The 13,880-nt window shown below is 45.3% G+C and overlaps 1 protein-coding gene across 4 annotated transcripts in view; it reads left to right on the top strand.

The window, feature by feature from the left end:
* The window catches only part of Camkmt (calmodulin-lysine N-methyltransferase), a 413,989-nt gene that overhangs the window by 371,865 nt on the left and 28,244 nt on the right, over window positions 1-13,880 (top strand). The window contains exon 11 of one of the 4 annotated variants that reach the window (XM_036170667.1): window positions 5,395-5,920. The exons of the other annotated variants lie outside the window; for them this stretch is intronic. Coding sequence (XP_036026560.1) covers window positions 5,395-5,472 — 78 coding nt within the window. The 3' untranslated portion in view covers window positions 5,473-5,920. Of the gene's footprint in view, window positions 1-5,394; window positions 5,921-13,880 lie in introns of those variants that run through there. 4 annotated transcript variants of the gene reach the window in all.

Genomic DNA, 13,880 nt, shown 5'->3' with positions numbered 1-13,880 from the left:
GATGCAAGAGGAGGCAGCTTAGAATGAATGACAAAATGCATTTGTGTTCTAATGAAAAACCTTCGGCTTTTAAGTAGGTTAAACGCTTAGCTGCGCTGAAATAAATAGAAGGTGAATGTCTAATTGTATCATGTTGGACTGTAAATCTTTATCTCTGCTTGCTTTATGGCTGGGTCAGTTGACAGTTTGAGACTGTTAAATCTCATACAGAATTTCACAGTTCTGAGGTTAGATGTCAGAATGAGGCGCTACAAGATTTAGGTCAAAAGCACTTATCTGAGAGTGATTTCTAAGCCTGCTTACATAAAGCAATGTCATCAGCCTTTTTATTATTTATGGGCATAGGGCAATATAGGACACCAAGAGGCGAGTATTTCATGGAAAAGTTTTTAGGATTCTCGTGCCTGTCACAGGGACGAGCCTAAAGCAGATTTCTTGTGTAATTTTGTGGCTTCAGAAATCTCCCTTTGCTGAGCTCATCTGTCCGTGGTGAGAAACTCTGACTGGTCATGCTTTCACAAGCCATGACTGCAGAAAAGGAAAAGCCTGACCTTAATTTTCTCCTGAGACAATGTGAATAGCATTCTTTATTGCTCAGACCGGTGATATAATGTCGAAATGGGTTGGTTCCGGAAAACATATATGCAAAAACGGGTCCTGTCTTCCAAGCAAGAGAAAGGACCCTTATTCTCACTTCCCTGAAATGGGTTGCCTTCTCTGTGTCTCTAGGGCTCCATGTAGCCTATGGACAGGGGTGGGAGTGGATGATGCTTGGAGAACTGAAAGTTAATGGCACCCTTTCACTGGTGGAGTCAGACCCACGGCTTACAATCAGAAGATAGGAACCCAGTGACAAGTTATTCACATCTTACCTGCTTCTCCAGAATGATGTCTCCCACCCCCTCCCTTACCCTGTCCCTAGAACAAAAGGGAGAGCTCTGGCGGGAGGGGGGTACCTGATGGGGAGAGTATCTCCCCTGGCCTCCTGAGTGCTTTCCACCAAAGGAATGAGGTGGCCTTCTCTCCAGGGTCAGGTTGGAACTACAGGGATCAGCTGACGCTACTTTGATGTCGTGACATCGACTTGCCCCCTAGAACTAGAGATGCTTTTAGTTTCTCAGTGACAGCTTAAGAGATCGAAGGTGTGGGTCTCTCCACCAGCAGAGATATTTGGCACTGTCCCCTGAGACCCTTGCCTCTTCTCTGAAACATCTGAAGTAGGATGGGACAAGCAGGGCCCCTGAGTCCTTTACCTCTCCTTTGTCTAGAACCTAAGAGTCAGACTCTAGTGGATGGCGGCCCTCCTCTGGTTTCCAGTGCCGAACCCTATCCTGCTAAGCACAGCACATTCAGAAAAACTCTGTCCATGTTTCTAGCATCTCTATTGTGTGTGTACTGTGCCCAGGTAGTACTCGGTAGGGCACCACTGCCTGACTAACTGGCCCAAACATAAACACATGCCTTTAAATAATTAAATGGCCTTAGGTTTGTTTCCTTACAAGTCAAATCCCTCCCCTGGCTGACAATGGGCTCACAAACAGTCTTCCTTATGGCCATGGGGTGAATCTGCATGAATGTCTGCAGGAAGTAGAACCCAGGGGCCATACTATGCAGTCCTGGGTCAAAGGTATAAATAAATAGGACTGTGTGTGTGTGTGTGTGTGTGTGTGTGTGTGTGTGTGTGTGTGTAAGCTGTTTCAGTTAGTTTGGCATCCTGCTTCTAGCACAAGGATGCTCATCCCTTATGTCCCTTTTTCAGCAGATTCCCACCCCACACACACACACACAGACACACCCACACACACCAGCCGGCCAGGAGCCAGGTGGAGTGAGTCGGGACTCCCCTGACCCTGCTCACCGAGCCCAGGAGTCTCCACCCCAGCCTTGAGGCCAAAGGCAATGCCCTGTGCCTGCCACCTCCATGCAGCTCCAGGAAGCTGAGGGCCGGCTCGGGTGCCGAAACCTCCTCCCTGGCGGCTTTTGTTGGCCGCCCTGCTAATAGCCAGGGCTTAAAAGTTTTCCATCCTGAGCAGCGGCAATCAGCTTTCTTCCCTCTGCATCTCTGGCCAAAGCCCACGGTCCCTGGGCCGCGCCTGCTCCCCATCCGAGGAGCAGCGTCTCCCTTCGGGCTGCGTGTTATCCTCTTAGCCCTACTGTGTTGGAATAGAGCGGTAAGCAGCTGGAGGACTGTAAGACGCCTGATAATGCCGCTCTTTTCCGCTGTCCCGTCTTAATCTTGTTACACAAATGGTTGTGAAGAGATTCATGAATTTTAATTTTACCCTCTGCATTAGCGCCTCACGTCACTCATACACAGCTGCCGTCTATGCCGAGTTTTTCACCCCCTCCTCTTACAACAGGGGGAAAAATTAGTTACAATCTTGGCAGTAGTGCAAGGTGAAAAAAAAAAAAATCTACAGATTTAGGCAACCACCCATGAAGCTGATTAACAGTCAGCGATCAGGAGGAACAGCTTTTGCCTCTTAAACTTTTCACCTCTCATTGTTAACTGTGAAATTTTATTTCCGTTAAAAAGCAAGCCTGTAATCAAAACGGTGCCGTTCTGCACTTTCTGCTCGTGCTTTTGTTAAGCCGTGCCCACACGGTGCAGCCGGCGTGCTCGGGACCCAGGCGGCCACAGTCGTGCCTTTCTGTTTGTCCGGGCAACAGGAAGGAAAAAAAGGAAATAAAATATAAAATAAAACCTTTCCCTCTCCTCCTCAGCCTCGTCCTGGTCCCTCCAGGCTGAGATTCAAACGTACTACCCCATGGTGTGGTTGCAAACCTCTAAGATTCAAGATTGTTAGGATGGCCAGTGGCTTAGCCAGGGAGAGCCTGCCTTTAGATCGAGCGCTGCCTTGAAATTAGCCGATGAAACCGCTCGAATATTCTTTCGAAATAGAATTTTACGAGCAATGAGTTTGGGGTTTTGTCTTTGGACTTTGGCAAAAACCACTGGAGATTTTATCCTCCACATGTTTGCACTGTACTTAGCCCAGGAAGAAAAAGGAAAAAAAAAAAAAAAAAAAGCTGAGCCTTGAGCCGTGAAGTCCGTACATTGTGTGAAATGCACGGCCATATTGCACTTCCGCTTATCTATTCACAAGTGGCTGGTGCTTGTAATCTGGGTGGTGTGCTGTTGATAATTGTGGATACTGTAAAGGGTAAACAGTCTGAACTCCGCTCCCTCTGCTAAACCTGCTGTAGTCAGGCTGAGTGTGTTACATCCAATTAGGAAGTAGCGCACAATGCTGCTGCTAACAACAACTCTGTAATTTAGTGTGGTCCTCAAAGACCATGTTTTAACCTATGAAATTGAAAAGTTGTTTTATTCACAATTTGCTTTTTTGTTCCTTTTTTTTTTTTTTCAAGGTGCTTTCTTACTCCTTAAAATTATAATTATTAATTGAGCAAAGAAGTACAGCCTGGGTACATGGAATTATTCTTCAGCCTTATAACACTCCCCCCCAATCCAAGCCAGTATTTCCTAACAGCTTTGTGTGTGTTCAAGGACTCTCCTGTAACAGATTTACTTGGTTCAGAGATAACTGGGTGGGTGTTACAGTACTGTTAGTGAGATGGGGAGTCCCCCCCTCCCCTCCCCCAATTTCCAGAAAGGCTCAAAGGAAGGACCAGGCTGGCCCCCTGGCTCCTTCCAGCAGCCAAACCTCTGCTTTGGCCTCCAGAGGTCAGCACAGAATTCAAGTTAAAAGTGATTCCTAGACCATATTTACAGAAGAATTATTTATCCCATATATTACCTCAGGGACTTTATAAAGAGCTCATTTGAGGCTGTGTGTATTAGTGCCTTGTCAGTGAGTAGGTCAGCTGACTCGCTTGGAGTACTCAACTTTCCCTTATCCCCAGTCCCTGAGGAAAGGGTTAGCTATCATGGCCCCCTCTCCTCTTGGTGAAATGTTTCCATGTGTGCGTTTTATTGCTAGGGTGATGCGTGGCTAAGGTATGTACAGTGAGAGGGCACGGGCATCGGAGTTGGTGAAGCCAGTTTCATGAATTGTGATGATCAGACCAGAGAGTGATGAACACTGTTGATACATTGGTGACAAACAGTTCTTCAAGCTCCATTCTAAGTGGACAACTAGTCATCTGTGAGCCGACATCCAAGAAAGCAAAAGGAAGTCACATCAGTGAGCACCCCACCACCTGTTCTTAGCTTAGAAAGGAGATGAGACTGGCTTTAGGTCCCAGTGGAAAAGGTGGGCTCTTGTCCTTAATAGTGAAGATGTGTCTCCATCTTGGAGTAGGATTTAGAAGGGAGATGCAAATGAACATATCCCTAACAGACCAACCCAGGAGAATATACTAGTGGGGCTGTTCATGGGATGTTTTAAGGTAGGTAGTGGAGATTGATTCAAGGTAATAAAAGAATTGCTTTCCAGTATAGTGAAAAGAAAGATTTCTGATCTTTCTAAATTAAAAATAAAATGACAATTGGCTCAAAAATACCAACTCATAATCTATTGTGTTTAGAAGTAACAAACTAGCCAAGGATAGTGGTGTGTACCTTTGATCCCAGCACTCAGGAGGCAGAGGCAGGTGGATCTCTGAATTCCAGGTCAGCCTGGTCTACAGAGCAAGTTTCAGGACAGCCAGGGCTACCCAGAGAAACCCTGCCCCCCTACACACACACACACACACACACACACACACACACACACACATGAAAAGGAGGAGGAGGAAACAAACTGCTATTTGCTAGAACAAATATAAATGTGACTGTCAGATTTATTCTAGCCAAATGAGGGGAATAAAGTGTACTCCCCCTCATTTTCCAGAATGTGTGCTCTAGTATGGAGATTGGTTGGAATTTAAAATTGTATCACAAAAGATCCTCAGAAATTCATCTTAGCACCATCAGGGGTTGGTGTTCTGTTGGAATATGTCCCTGGGAGTGGCAGTGGTATCTTGAATTGCTGTTCTCACCCCCATCCCTACCCCCAAAGAGGACCTCAACAGCCTGTCCCACAAACCTGTCCCAGTGCCCAGATGTTACCATGGTCTCCAGTCCATCCAACATTCTTGCCTGCCTAGAGTGATGTAGCACTGACTAGGGTAGGCTGATGTAGACACCTGCCCAATACTATTCTAGGAAAGATGAAGGTACCCCACCTTTCCCTCAGGCACGGTGTAGTTTGGGTACTTATGAAAACATCACCCAATCCTTTCCTAAAACAAAACAAAACCTCAGATTCCAATTCTAATATCATCATCATGCCAATACCACCACCAACTATATTGAGTTGCTCTTATGTGATTAATTTTTCAAGAATTATATATTTAGGTTAAAAATCATCATCATGTTAGAATTAACATTATCAATTTATAAAAATTCCTCACTTGACTCCTCTTACCTTGTATTTCTGTTATTTTCAGTTGAAAAAAGAAAATTCGGACATATATGAAGAAAATCTCCATTACCCCCTTCTGCTGATTTTAACCAAAACAGGATAGAAGACAGAGAGAAAAAAATCAGATGTATGGGAAATTATTTTCACAAGAAGAGAAATCTTCCCTGGGTCCCCTGAGACTTGGGGCCCACCTACTTTTCCACATTCCAACTCTGGGTTCTGGGACTCCACCCACCCTCACAGACATCACTCCTAGGCAGCCCCCCCCCCCAACTCTTTCACCTTTCCATCTTCCAGGCAGCGTGTTGCTCCCAACCTTTGTGTGTTTCTGTGTGTCAGCAGCCTACCTGAGGTTCGAATTGGACTTGTAAGCAATCTAAATATTTTTCTCTCTAAAGCAGAATTCCTTTTGATGGTTCCCACCTTCCGCCCTCCCCCCTTTTTAAATTGTCTTTGTTCTGTTTGGTAATGGTAGTCTGAATCTGTAAACACAGAAACCATCACCCTTCTTTTCTGGTTAAGTAATTAAATAAATAAACCCCATCTCTCTGGTGTCCCAATTCATTGTTCCAGTCTATCATCTCTCTCTCTGTCTCTGTCTCTGTCTCTCTCATTATTTTTTTTCTTTTTAAACAGAATGTTTTTTCCCTATAGATGTATAAGAAATGACTACATCAGCCCAAAGCCTCATAAACTGACCGTGTGTCCTCTGGACACAATAGCGTGCCCAGCCCCCTGCTCCTCCTCTCCTATTATGTGTGATTAGTCTCTGTGCTGTGTCAAGGAGGGGAGTGTGCTCAGTGCTTATTATCTGTTTAGGTACAAGAAGAGCACATTTAGGCTCTGACTATGAATGAAAAGTGAGCCTTTATCCGGGCTTAAATCTTAACTGCTGCTGTTCTCCGAGTCTCTTTCAAAATAGGTCTCTTCCAGAGAAATTTTGAATAAGTGGTGGGTAAACTAGATTGCAAGTGAGGGAGTTAAAAACAAAAAAGCAGAACTCAATCACACAGTTATCTTATTTAAAATAAGTATATATTGTTACTTTCGGAGACTTGAGTGTATAGTAAACATTGAGTAGGCGCTACCCAGGATGATGCCTTTCTGCGGGGACCCCCAGCCCATCCTGCCTGTGCTTCCATGGAAAGGCTCTAATGCCTTTTGTGGAAATTCAGATGTTTATCTGCAAGGAATCATCTGTGCCCACTTTGGCAGGAATGTCATTAGGTGGGTTAGCTGTGTATCCTCATGTCTTTAGCAGAAGAAAAGTATGTATTCAGTGTGATACAATTAAAGTGATAGGTGGGGGGAGGGAGCGGGAGGGGGGTCTGGGGGAGGCTCAATCGTTTTGCATGTTAAGCAAACTTAGATGTCATAAAAATAGCGACTCTCAATTGTCTTCTCTGCCCAGTTCTATCATCAAACAAAAATCTTACCATCAGTTTGCACGCCCCTGTACTCGCCACTTTTTCTGCTCCATTAAAGCACCTAGACGGATCTCGGAAGGCATAGGTCAAGTCGTACTTAGATCATACATTTCTTTCTCACAAAAACTTGAATTGCAATGCCAAGTGATGGGCTAACATCACAATAACAGCAATTTATTCCTCTTTGGATAAAACAGCAGTCCATTCTCAGTGCTAGATAAAGACCAGGGCAATGCAAACCAACCATTTAGCTGAGTAGTTCAGCTGGTGGCAGCTCTCCTTCGGTGACTGTATGGGTTGCACACTGGCTTCATATTTTCTTGTTTAAAAAAAATTAGAATTTGGGATTTTTTTTTTTTAAAGCAACATGAGTCACTCCACTCATACGAAGATTCAGGGAGAATTATTTCTTAGGTAAAACCTACAACTACATCTCAAACAAAGGGAGCCTCTCTCTAGTGGCACCTAAGATGACCTACCCTCCCCCCTAAGTATAGAACAGCAGGGCCATGAGAATATTTCCTTTCTTTTCAATCAAAAAACTACAAGAACTGGCAGAAATGCAGTTTGCATCTGTGTGTGGCAGATACACAAGTGTGCTGCTCATTTCTTTGGGAGAAGTATTTTTAAAACAATTTTTTAAAGCAAACTAGCAGTGTGTTTTCTAGAAATATCTGAGAACAGTGTGTCAAAGTTGAGCCATTTCTACTAAGAGATACCCACAGTAAAGAATATATTTACCTGGTGTGATTATGACTCCTAGATCCCCTGTCACATTTTCAGGGGTTCATGATGTGTTCTTTATGGAATCTTTACCTGGAAGGGTTCCTTGTACTGGGCTCTCTCAGCGTCGATAAGAAACTGATGTTATATTGTTGAATGCATGAAAAGTGTTTTTTAATTAGTTTCCACATTTTTAATAGAATGCAGGTATTGAGAAGGAAAACTAAGGAAACTCCAAGAAGTTTACCCATTTACATTTCTTCACGAACTTTATGACTATCTCTATGCATTCGTGTTAGATACACAGCCGCAGTAGAAGTGACCCGTCTGCAGCTAACTACATAATTATGCATGCGTGTGTTTCCAAAAGGAGCCTGTGTGCCTGGGAAGTCGTAAGAATTAGGAGATTGTGGGCCAGTGAGGTGACTCCGCAGGTAAAGGTACTTACAGCCAAACCAAACTCTCTGAGCTCAACACCCAAGACCCAGAAGACAAAAAAACAAAAACAAAACCAAAAACCTGACTTCCAAAAGCTATCTTCTGACCTCCATGTGAACACTGACAACACATACATACTACAATAAAATTTAAAAAAAAAAAGTAAAGACAAAAAACAAACAAAACGACATTAAGAATTAGTACATTTTTTTTATAGTTTTTTTTTTTAATCTTCTGATAAAACTCATGATTTTCTTTTGTCGATTTGGTTGGGTGTAAGAATGCATCTAATATTGTCCGTGGGCAGTTGTAAAGCAGTGATATGAACAGCCACATCCAAGTTGGTTATGAGAAATATATTTTATTTTATAGCAAGACATATGCTGTGAATTGGGATAAAAGTGCTTGGAAAGACTGCCTCAGAGGTTGCTGCTATTTTGTATAAATTGTGTATTTTGTTGGCTTTTTGACTGAGCATGAAAATGTAACTTCCATTAGGGAAGGGTAATTTAGGTGCTCAGTATTCAGCAGAAAACTTGTCAGGGCCATAAAAGCTTTTCTGGCTGGTTCCTCGGGTGTTTTCAGAGAAGAGCTGCCCGCCCCTTGCTGATTTCCCCCCTTGGCTTCAGTAGAGGCTGAATTTACCACTGCATACCTGTTGAATCAGTTTGGGGGATCCAGCAGTTAACTGAGTGAAAGGATTAGTGGCCTCTCTGGAGCCCTGTTCCAGCAGCCAGGTGTCTGTCCTAACTAGCTAAGTGCCTTTGACAGTTGAAGAAGCTGGTTAATGCAGTAGGTGGAAGGTGGGAGGGTTTATTGTTTTCTTCTTCTTCTTCTTCTTCTTCTTCTTCTTCTTCTTCTTCTTCTTCTTCTCCTCCTCCTCCTCCTCCTCCTCCTCCTCCTCCTCCTTCCCCCTCCTCCTCCTTTTTCTTCTTCCCACTACCAAAGTAGGGCACACCTTTTCCTAAGGGATGGGTGTTAATGTTTTTGTTTCGATAAGAATGGACTGTCTCCTTCCCTCAACTCGGCTTCCGTAGGTTTTTTTGGCGTCGTACTTCGTCAGCACTTGATTTGGTTCCATCAATGCCAGACAGTTGGGAAGTATTGTCTGGCAAACCCTTTCAGTGGGCTTTGGGGAGGGGCAGGATGTTCACACTGTCAAGAGAGTCCCATGGAACATATGCATAAGTACCACACTTAGTGGGAGCATTAGGCTGTGTGGCCCCAGGGTGTGGCTCCAGCATTCTCCATGGATCAAACTGTCCTGTCTTCAGCCTACGGAAACGTCATAATCACATTGAGTAGTCTCGCAAAAGAAAAGTAGTTTGAAAGGCAGACTGACTTTAGCCACAGCAAACCTGTTGTCCTGAGTGGACTATTTCCAAACTAGAAAGGAGCCCAGCCCACGGATGTCTGGCAAACCATCAGGCTTGAAATGCCACTTGGACTTTTCAGATTCCATTTTATCCAGACTGCTTGCTCCCCAGGCCGTGGCTGAAGGCTTTCTGTGTAACCTGCTCAGGAAGTCTGTGCATTTGGAATCTGTATTTATTTATTTCTTTGTCTCCCTGACTTCTCAATTAATACATTTTCTAGTAGATAAAACAGATCATAATGTGACTTTTAAAATGTCAACAAGCTTGTAAACAGAAATGTAATAAAATGGCTAATAGGAGATTCAGTAGTTAATGGAAGGCCTGAAGTGTGAGCCAATACAGTAGCTGTATAGTGGAAACTGTAAGTCAAGATGGTTTTAGTACTGCAAACTGAGGAAGAAAATTGTTTTTAATTAGCACCTTCCTGAGAACTGCTGATTAATACTGTTTTGTTTGGGGAAAAGCTTTCAGCTGAGTAATTTGTGCAGCCATTACAACAGTTTGGTCGGAGCGGGACTCCTGTTGTTAAACACAGACAGCAGATGATAAAGGTTGGAAGATGAGTTTGTCATGTAACAATTTACCTTATTGAAAAGCTTTATATAAAGCCCAATACAGGGGGCACCAGCAGAAATCACATATTTTAAATCCTTCCAAAATTGCAGTGTGCCATGCTTGTGGGTTGTTTTTTCCCCCGAGACTAGAAGCAGATTTTATATCATTTATAAAATTATATACACAATTTAAAGGTAGCATGGACAGGCCACTTTCTCAACGGCAGTTTACATAGGAGCAGTAAAGTGGCCATGTATTCAAACACTCTCTAACTACACAAAGCAGGGTGACAAATGGGAGCCTAATTAAATAATGTTACTCAGATGTAAATTTGCATTGGGCTTGGATGCCGTGAGTAAGAACTGGTGGTTTTGCTTAGGGTAGGCTCATCACACATGGGATTAAAAAAAAAAAAAAACAACCTAAAGTTTAATTAACCTTTTTTTTTTTTTCTTCTGGCACTGTTTTAACTCATCAGAATAAACAGTACCAGGTCAGTAGACCTGACCAGAGAATATGACTGATTTCAGTGAGCTAACTACAAGCCAGCATCACACATGGGAAACTTGCAAAATAAATAAATAAATAAATAAAATGCAATAGTAAAGCATATTTGCATTAAAATATTACATGACCCAAGGCTGGTAAGAACTGCAAATTATTGGAGTGGCGTAATAGAGCATGAGATTTTTTTTTTTTTTTTTTTTTTTAAGACAGGCCTTTGGGGTAATAACCAGGGTTGAGGCTCACGACAGTGCCAAATAAGCTTTAGACAGCATAATAGTCTGCAAAGAAAGCCACAGAGCACTAATGTGAAGGAAGAGCTGTCCACCACATGCAGCAAAAATCACCAAAGGTCATTTTATGGTAGCAATTGTGACATAAAATTGGTGGTCATGCTACATGTCTAATACTCAGCCCAGCTTTATAAATGATGGGTCCCTAGCGATGGCTGTCATTAAGGGCTTTCATCATAATAAACTTTAAACTGTTGGCTTTATGAATCGCCAGCTAGCTTCAGCTGTTCGTTGGATGGAGCTTGCAGAGCCTTAAGTGTGACAAGACCTATTAGGAATTGCAACCGTGTTTCAAGCGTACTTGGCTTTCCCTCTCCCGGGGTGATTGCTGCCTATTAAACGGCGTCTGGGAAGATTTTTCCTCCAGCAATCTCTCTGATCAAGAGCTTTTTTGGGCTTTGACCTGCATTTCCTTCAAGACTTTTTCTGAGGAGTTTTATAAGAGCAAAACTCCAGAGGATTTATAGCCACTTCTGATTAATACCTTTCCCGTTTTTTCTAGCGACTCTCCTACTGCTGCATAGAGAAAAGCTCCCATTGTTCCTGAGGCGCTTATTTGTGACCTTTTCTCTGCTTCCCGATTCCCTCTAACGTGTTCTCTCTGTGAAATCCTTGGGGTGGAACCCAGACAGTTGGTGAAGTTGTTACAGCTGGAGAGACAGAGAAGGGAAGAGGAAGGCTTTTATATTTTTAAAGGATTACATGCAGAGCGGCCTGACCCCGCCCATTTAAATGCCCGTTGTGACGTCACCCGCAGCCCCCGGGACCAACCGCATCTTTAATGAGCCTTCGGTGTAAATTGAGCAGACACATAAAGATTTCATGATTCAAATTACACTTTCGTTAACCTTTAGCACGGGAAGTCTTTTAGTTTCCACACTGTGGCTTACCGGCTGTCCTGCTACCATGAATAATAAATGTTTGGAGACCCACTCCTTAAAAAAAAAAACAAAAACAAAAACGAGGTATTTAATGTACAAAGGCTAAATGCCTAACTCAAGCTCACTTAGCAAGAACTTGAGATCTTCTTGCCTGTCTCCAACTTGGAGGCCCCGCCACGCCTCCGTTCTGTTTTCTTCTGCTTGCTCAGATGTTCTAGCGATGGCAAAACGCTTTCAATGAATTCCCTGTGTTAATATTCTCATTTGTCTCGTGTTTTAGCTAAGAAATGTCCTAATGAGAGGGAAGGGAATGTCTCAGGTGTGCCCATTACACAATTAAATTAGCAGACCTCAGAGGGATTGGATTAAAACTCAGCAGGATGCATCTGAGGACCAAGGGCCCAAAGGGACAGAGGCTCTAGCCCGCCCTTACCAGGTCTTTCTAGCCCTCCCTCCCAAACTGGTCTTTCCAGATGAAGTTTGTGGGGCACACTCTCCCCATCCCTCTTGGGAGTAGGTTTCCAGCGCTGTCAGAGTGGAACCCTTAGTGACTGTCCAGCCCTGAGCAAACAGGCGGAGGAGCGGTGGCTTTCGAGGTACAAAGGTATGCCTGGTGCACCCCGCGAGCGAGCAGCCGAGGGTGGACCCGAGCCCGGGCCGCGCAGGTGCAGGCAGCGGCGGGCGGGCGGGCGGGCGCAGAAGGCCGGGAACAAAGGCACCTCGGGGGCCTGCGCAGAGGTCACCTGCTGCCTCCGGGGCAGATTAAGGAGGCCTAGAGAGGGCATTGGGAGGAAATGGTGCCGTGCTTCTTTGGAAAATCAATTCGTCCCACCCTTAATAGGGCATTTTGCTCCCCCTCTTCGGGAGTCGCTGGGCAGATGTGCTTCTTGGTCTTGGAATGGGGATCCCGACGGAGGAGGCGCCGCCTTGTCCTGCCTGCGCACCCTAAAAAACCTCTCTTTCTGGGCTCTGCATCGTCCCACCTCCCCTTTCTCTTGGCTCCGAGTTCTCCCGCCTCTCTCCGCTCAGGCCTCTTCCATAATGAGGCTGGAAGTGGAACTTTCCCTCACTCCCTTACTTGGAGATTTCTCTCCTCCCCCCCCCCCCCCCAGTGACCTGGCTGCACTTTGCCCCCGCTCCCTGCCTGCCAATCTCTTCTGGGTAGGGCCCCTTTCCATTCTTGAGACTCCCCCTCCTCGCCAGCCCCGGGAGGCCTAGCCTCCCCACAAACAGATCCCCTGCAACACAGCCTCCCCCCCCCCCCCCCCCCCCCCGCGGAGCAAGGAAGAGGCCTCTTCCAGAGAATGGCTGGTAAGGAGGTTTTTAATTTGGCTGGAGCCACAAGGAAAAGGCCTCCAGGCCAAGTCTCCCCAAGTCCTCAGCAGCCTTGGCAACGCCTCGGTGTAGGGCTCAGAGCCCCGCTGCCTTCCTGGTGGGTGCGGTCACCTCGCGAACCTAGGCCAGGTTTATGGTGACAATTGGGCTGAGGGAGTCAGAAAATGTTGGAGCGCTGTGTGCAAAGTCACCTCTGCCTTCCAGAACAAGGACTCAGCTTCGTCAAAGCCTCCGTTTTGTTGCTCCAAACCTCTCAATGTGAGAAATGTGGAGGCTTGACAGACAGGGTTAGAAAAGGCTGTTCAGACCACTGCTGTCCTGACTTGCCACGGGCCTGCTCCTGGTGGCGCTCTCCTTGAGCTTGGGGGGTAATGTCACCAGGCCATCCCCCACTGAGGACCATAGAAGATGGTGCATTTAAAAGCTTTGCCCACCTGACCTGTGGCTCCACCTCCAGGTGCATTAGCCTTCATTTCCTTCACAGGCTTTATTTTTAGGCGCAGAGGCTGCAGCCCTGACCTCTTTTGAGCGCGTCTCTCTCCGGTCCTCTGATGCAGAGGGAGGGAAACGAAGCCGCTTGCACTTCCTGGCTTTTTGCAGGTCTTGGTTCTCTGTCCAGCCAGTTTCCTCTTCATACCAGTACTCGGAGGGATGGGGTGACAATTTTCAGGGTCTCTAGCTTGCAAACTCGTGGACCTCATCTCACAGCCAGGTGCTGGCTGCTCTGGCCTTCTTAGCACCCCAACAGTTGAGCTATACCAAAGGATGGTTGCAGTATTCTCCACAGGAAACAAAAGTATGGCCCTGAACTTTGGCAGACAGGCAGGAAAAATGGCAACAACAATGCCCAACTCGTCCCACCAAGATGATGATGTTCATTTGGTGCCTTGATTCTGAATTTTGCTTGCTCGGGCCAACCAGACATTAGTGAGCATTAGAACAATCAGGGGCTTGGAAATCGCCTGTGCATAGGTTTGCC

This window comes from Onychomys torridus, chromosome 21 (assembly GCF_903995425.1).
Source record: "Onychomys torridus chromosome 21, mOncTor1.1, whole genome shotgun sequence".
Lineage (NCBI taxonomy): Eukaryota > Metazoa > Chordata > Mammalia > Rodentia > Cricetidae > Onychomys > Onychomys torridus.
The sequence above is the reverse complement of the archived record's forward strand: the minus strand, read 5'-3'. Positions and strand labels throughout refer to the sequence as shown.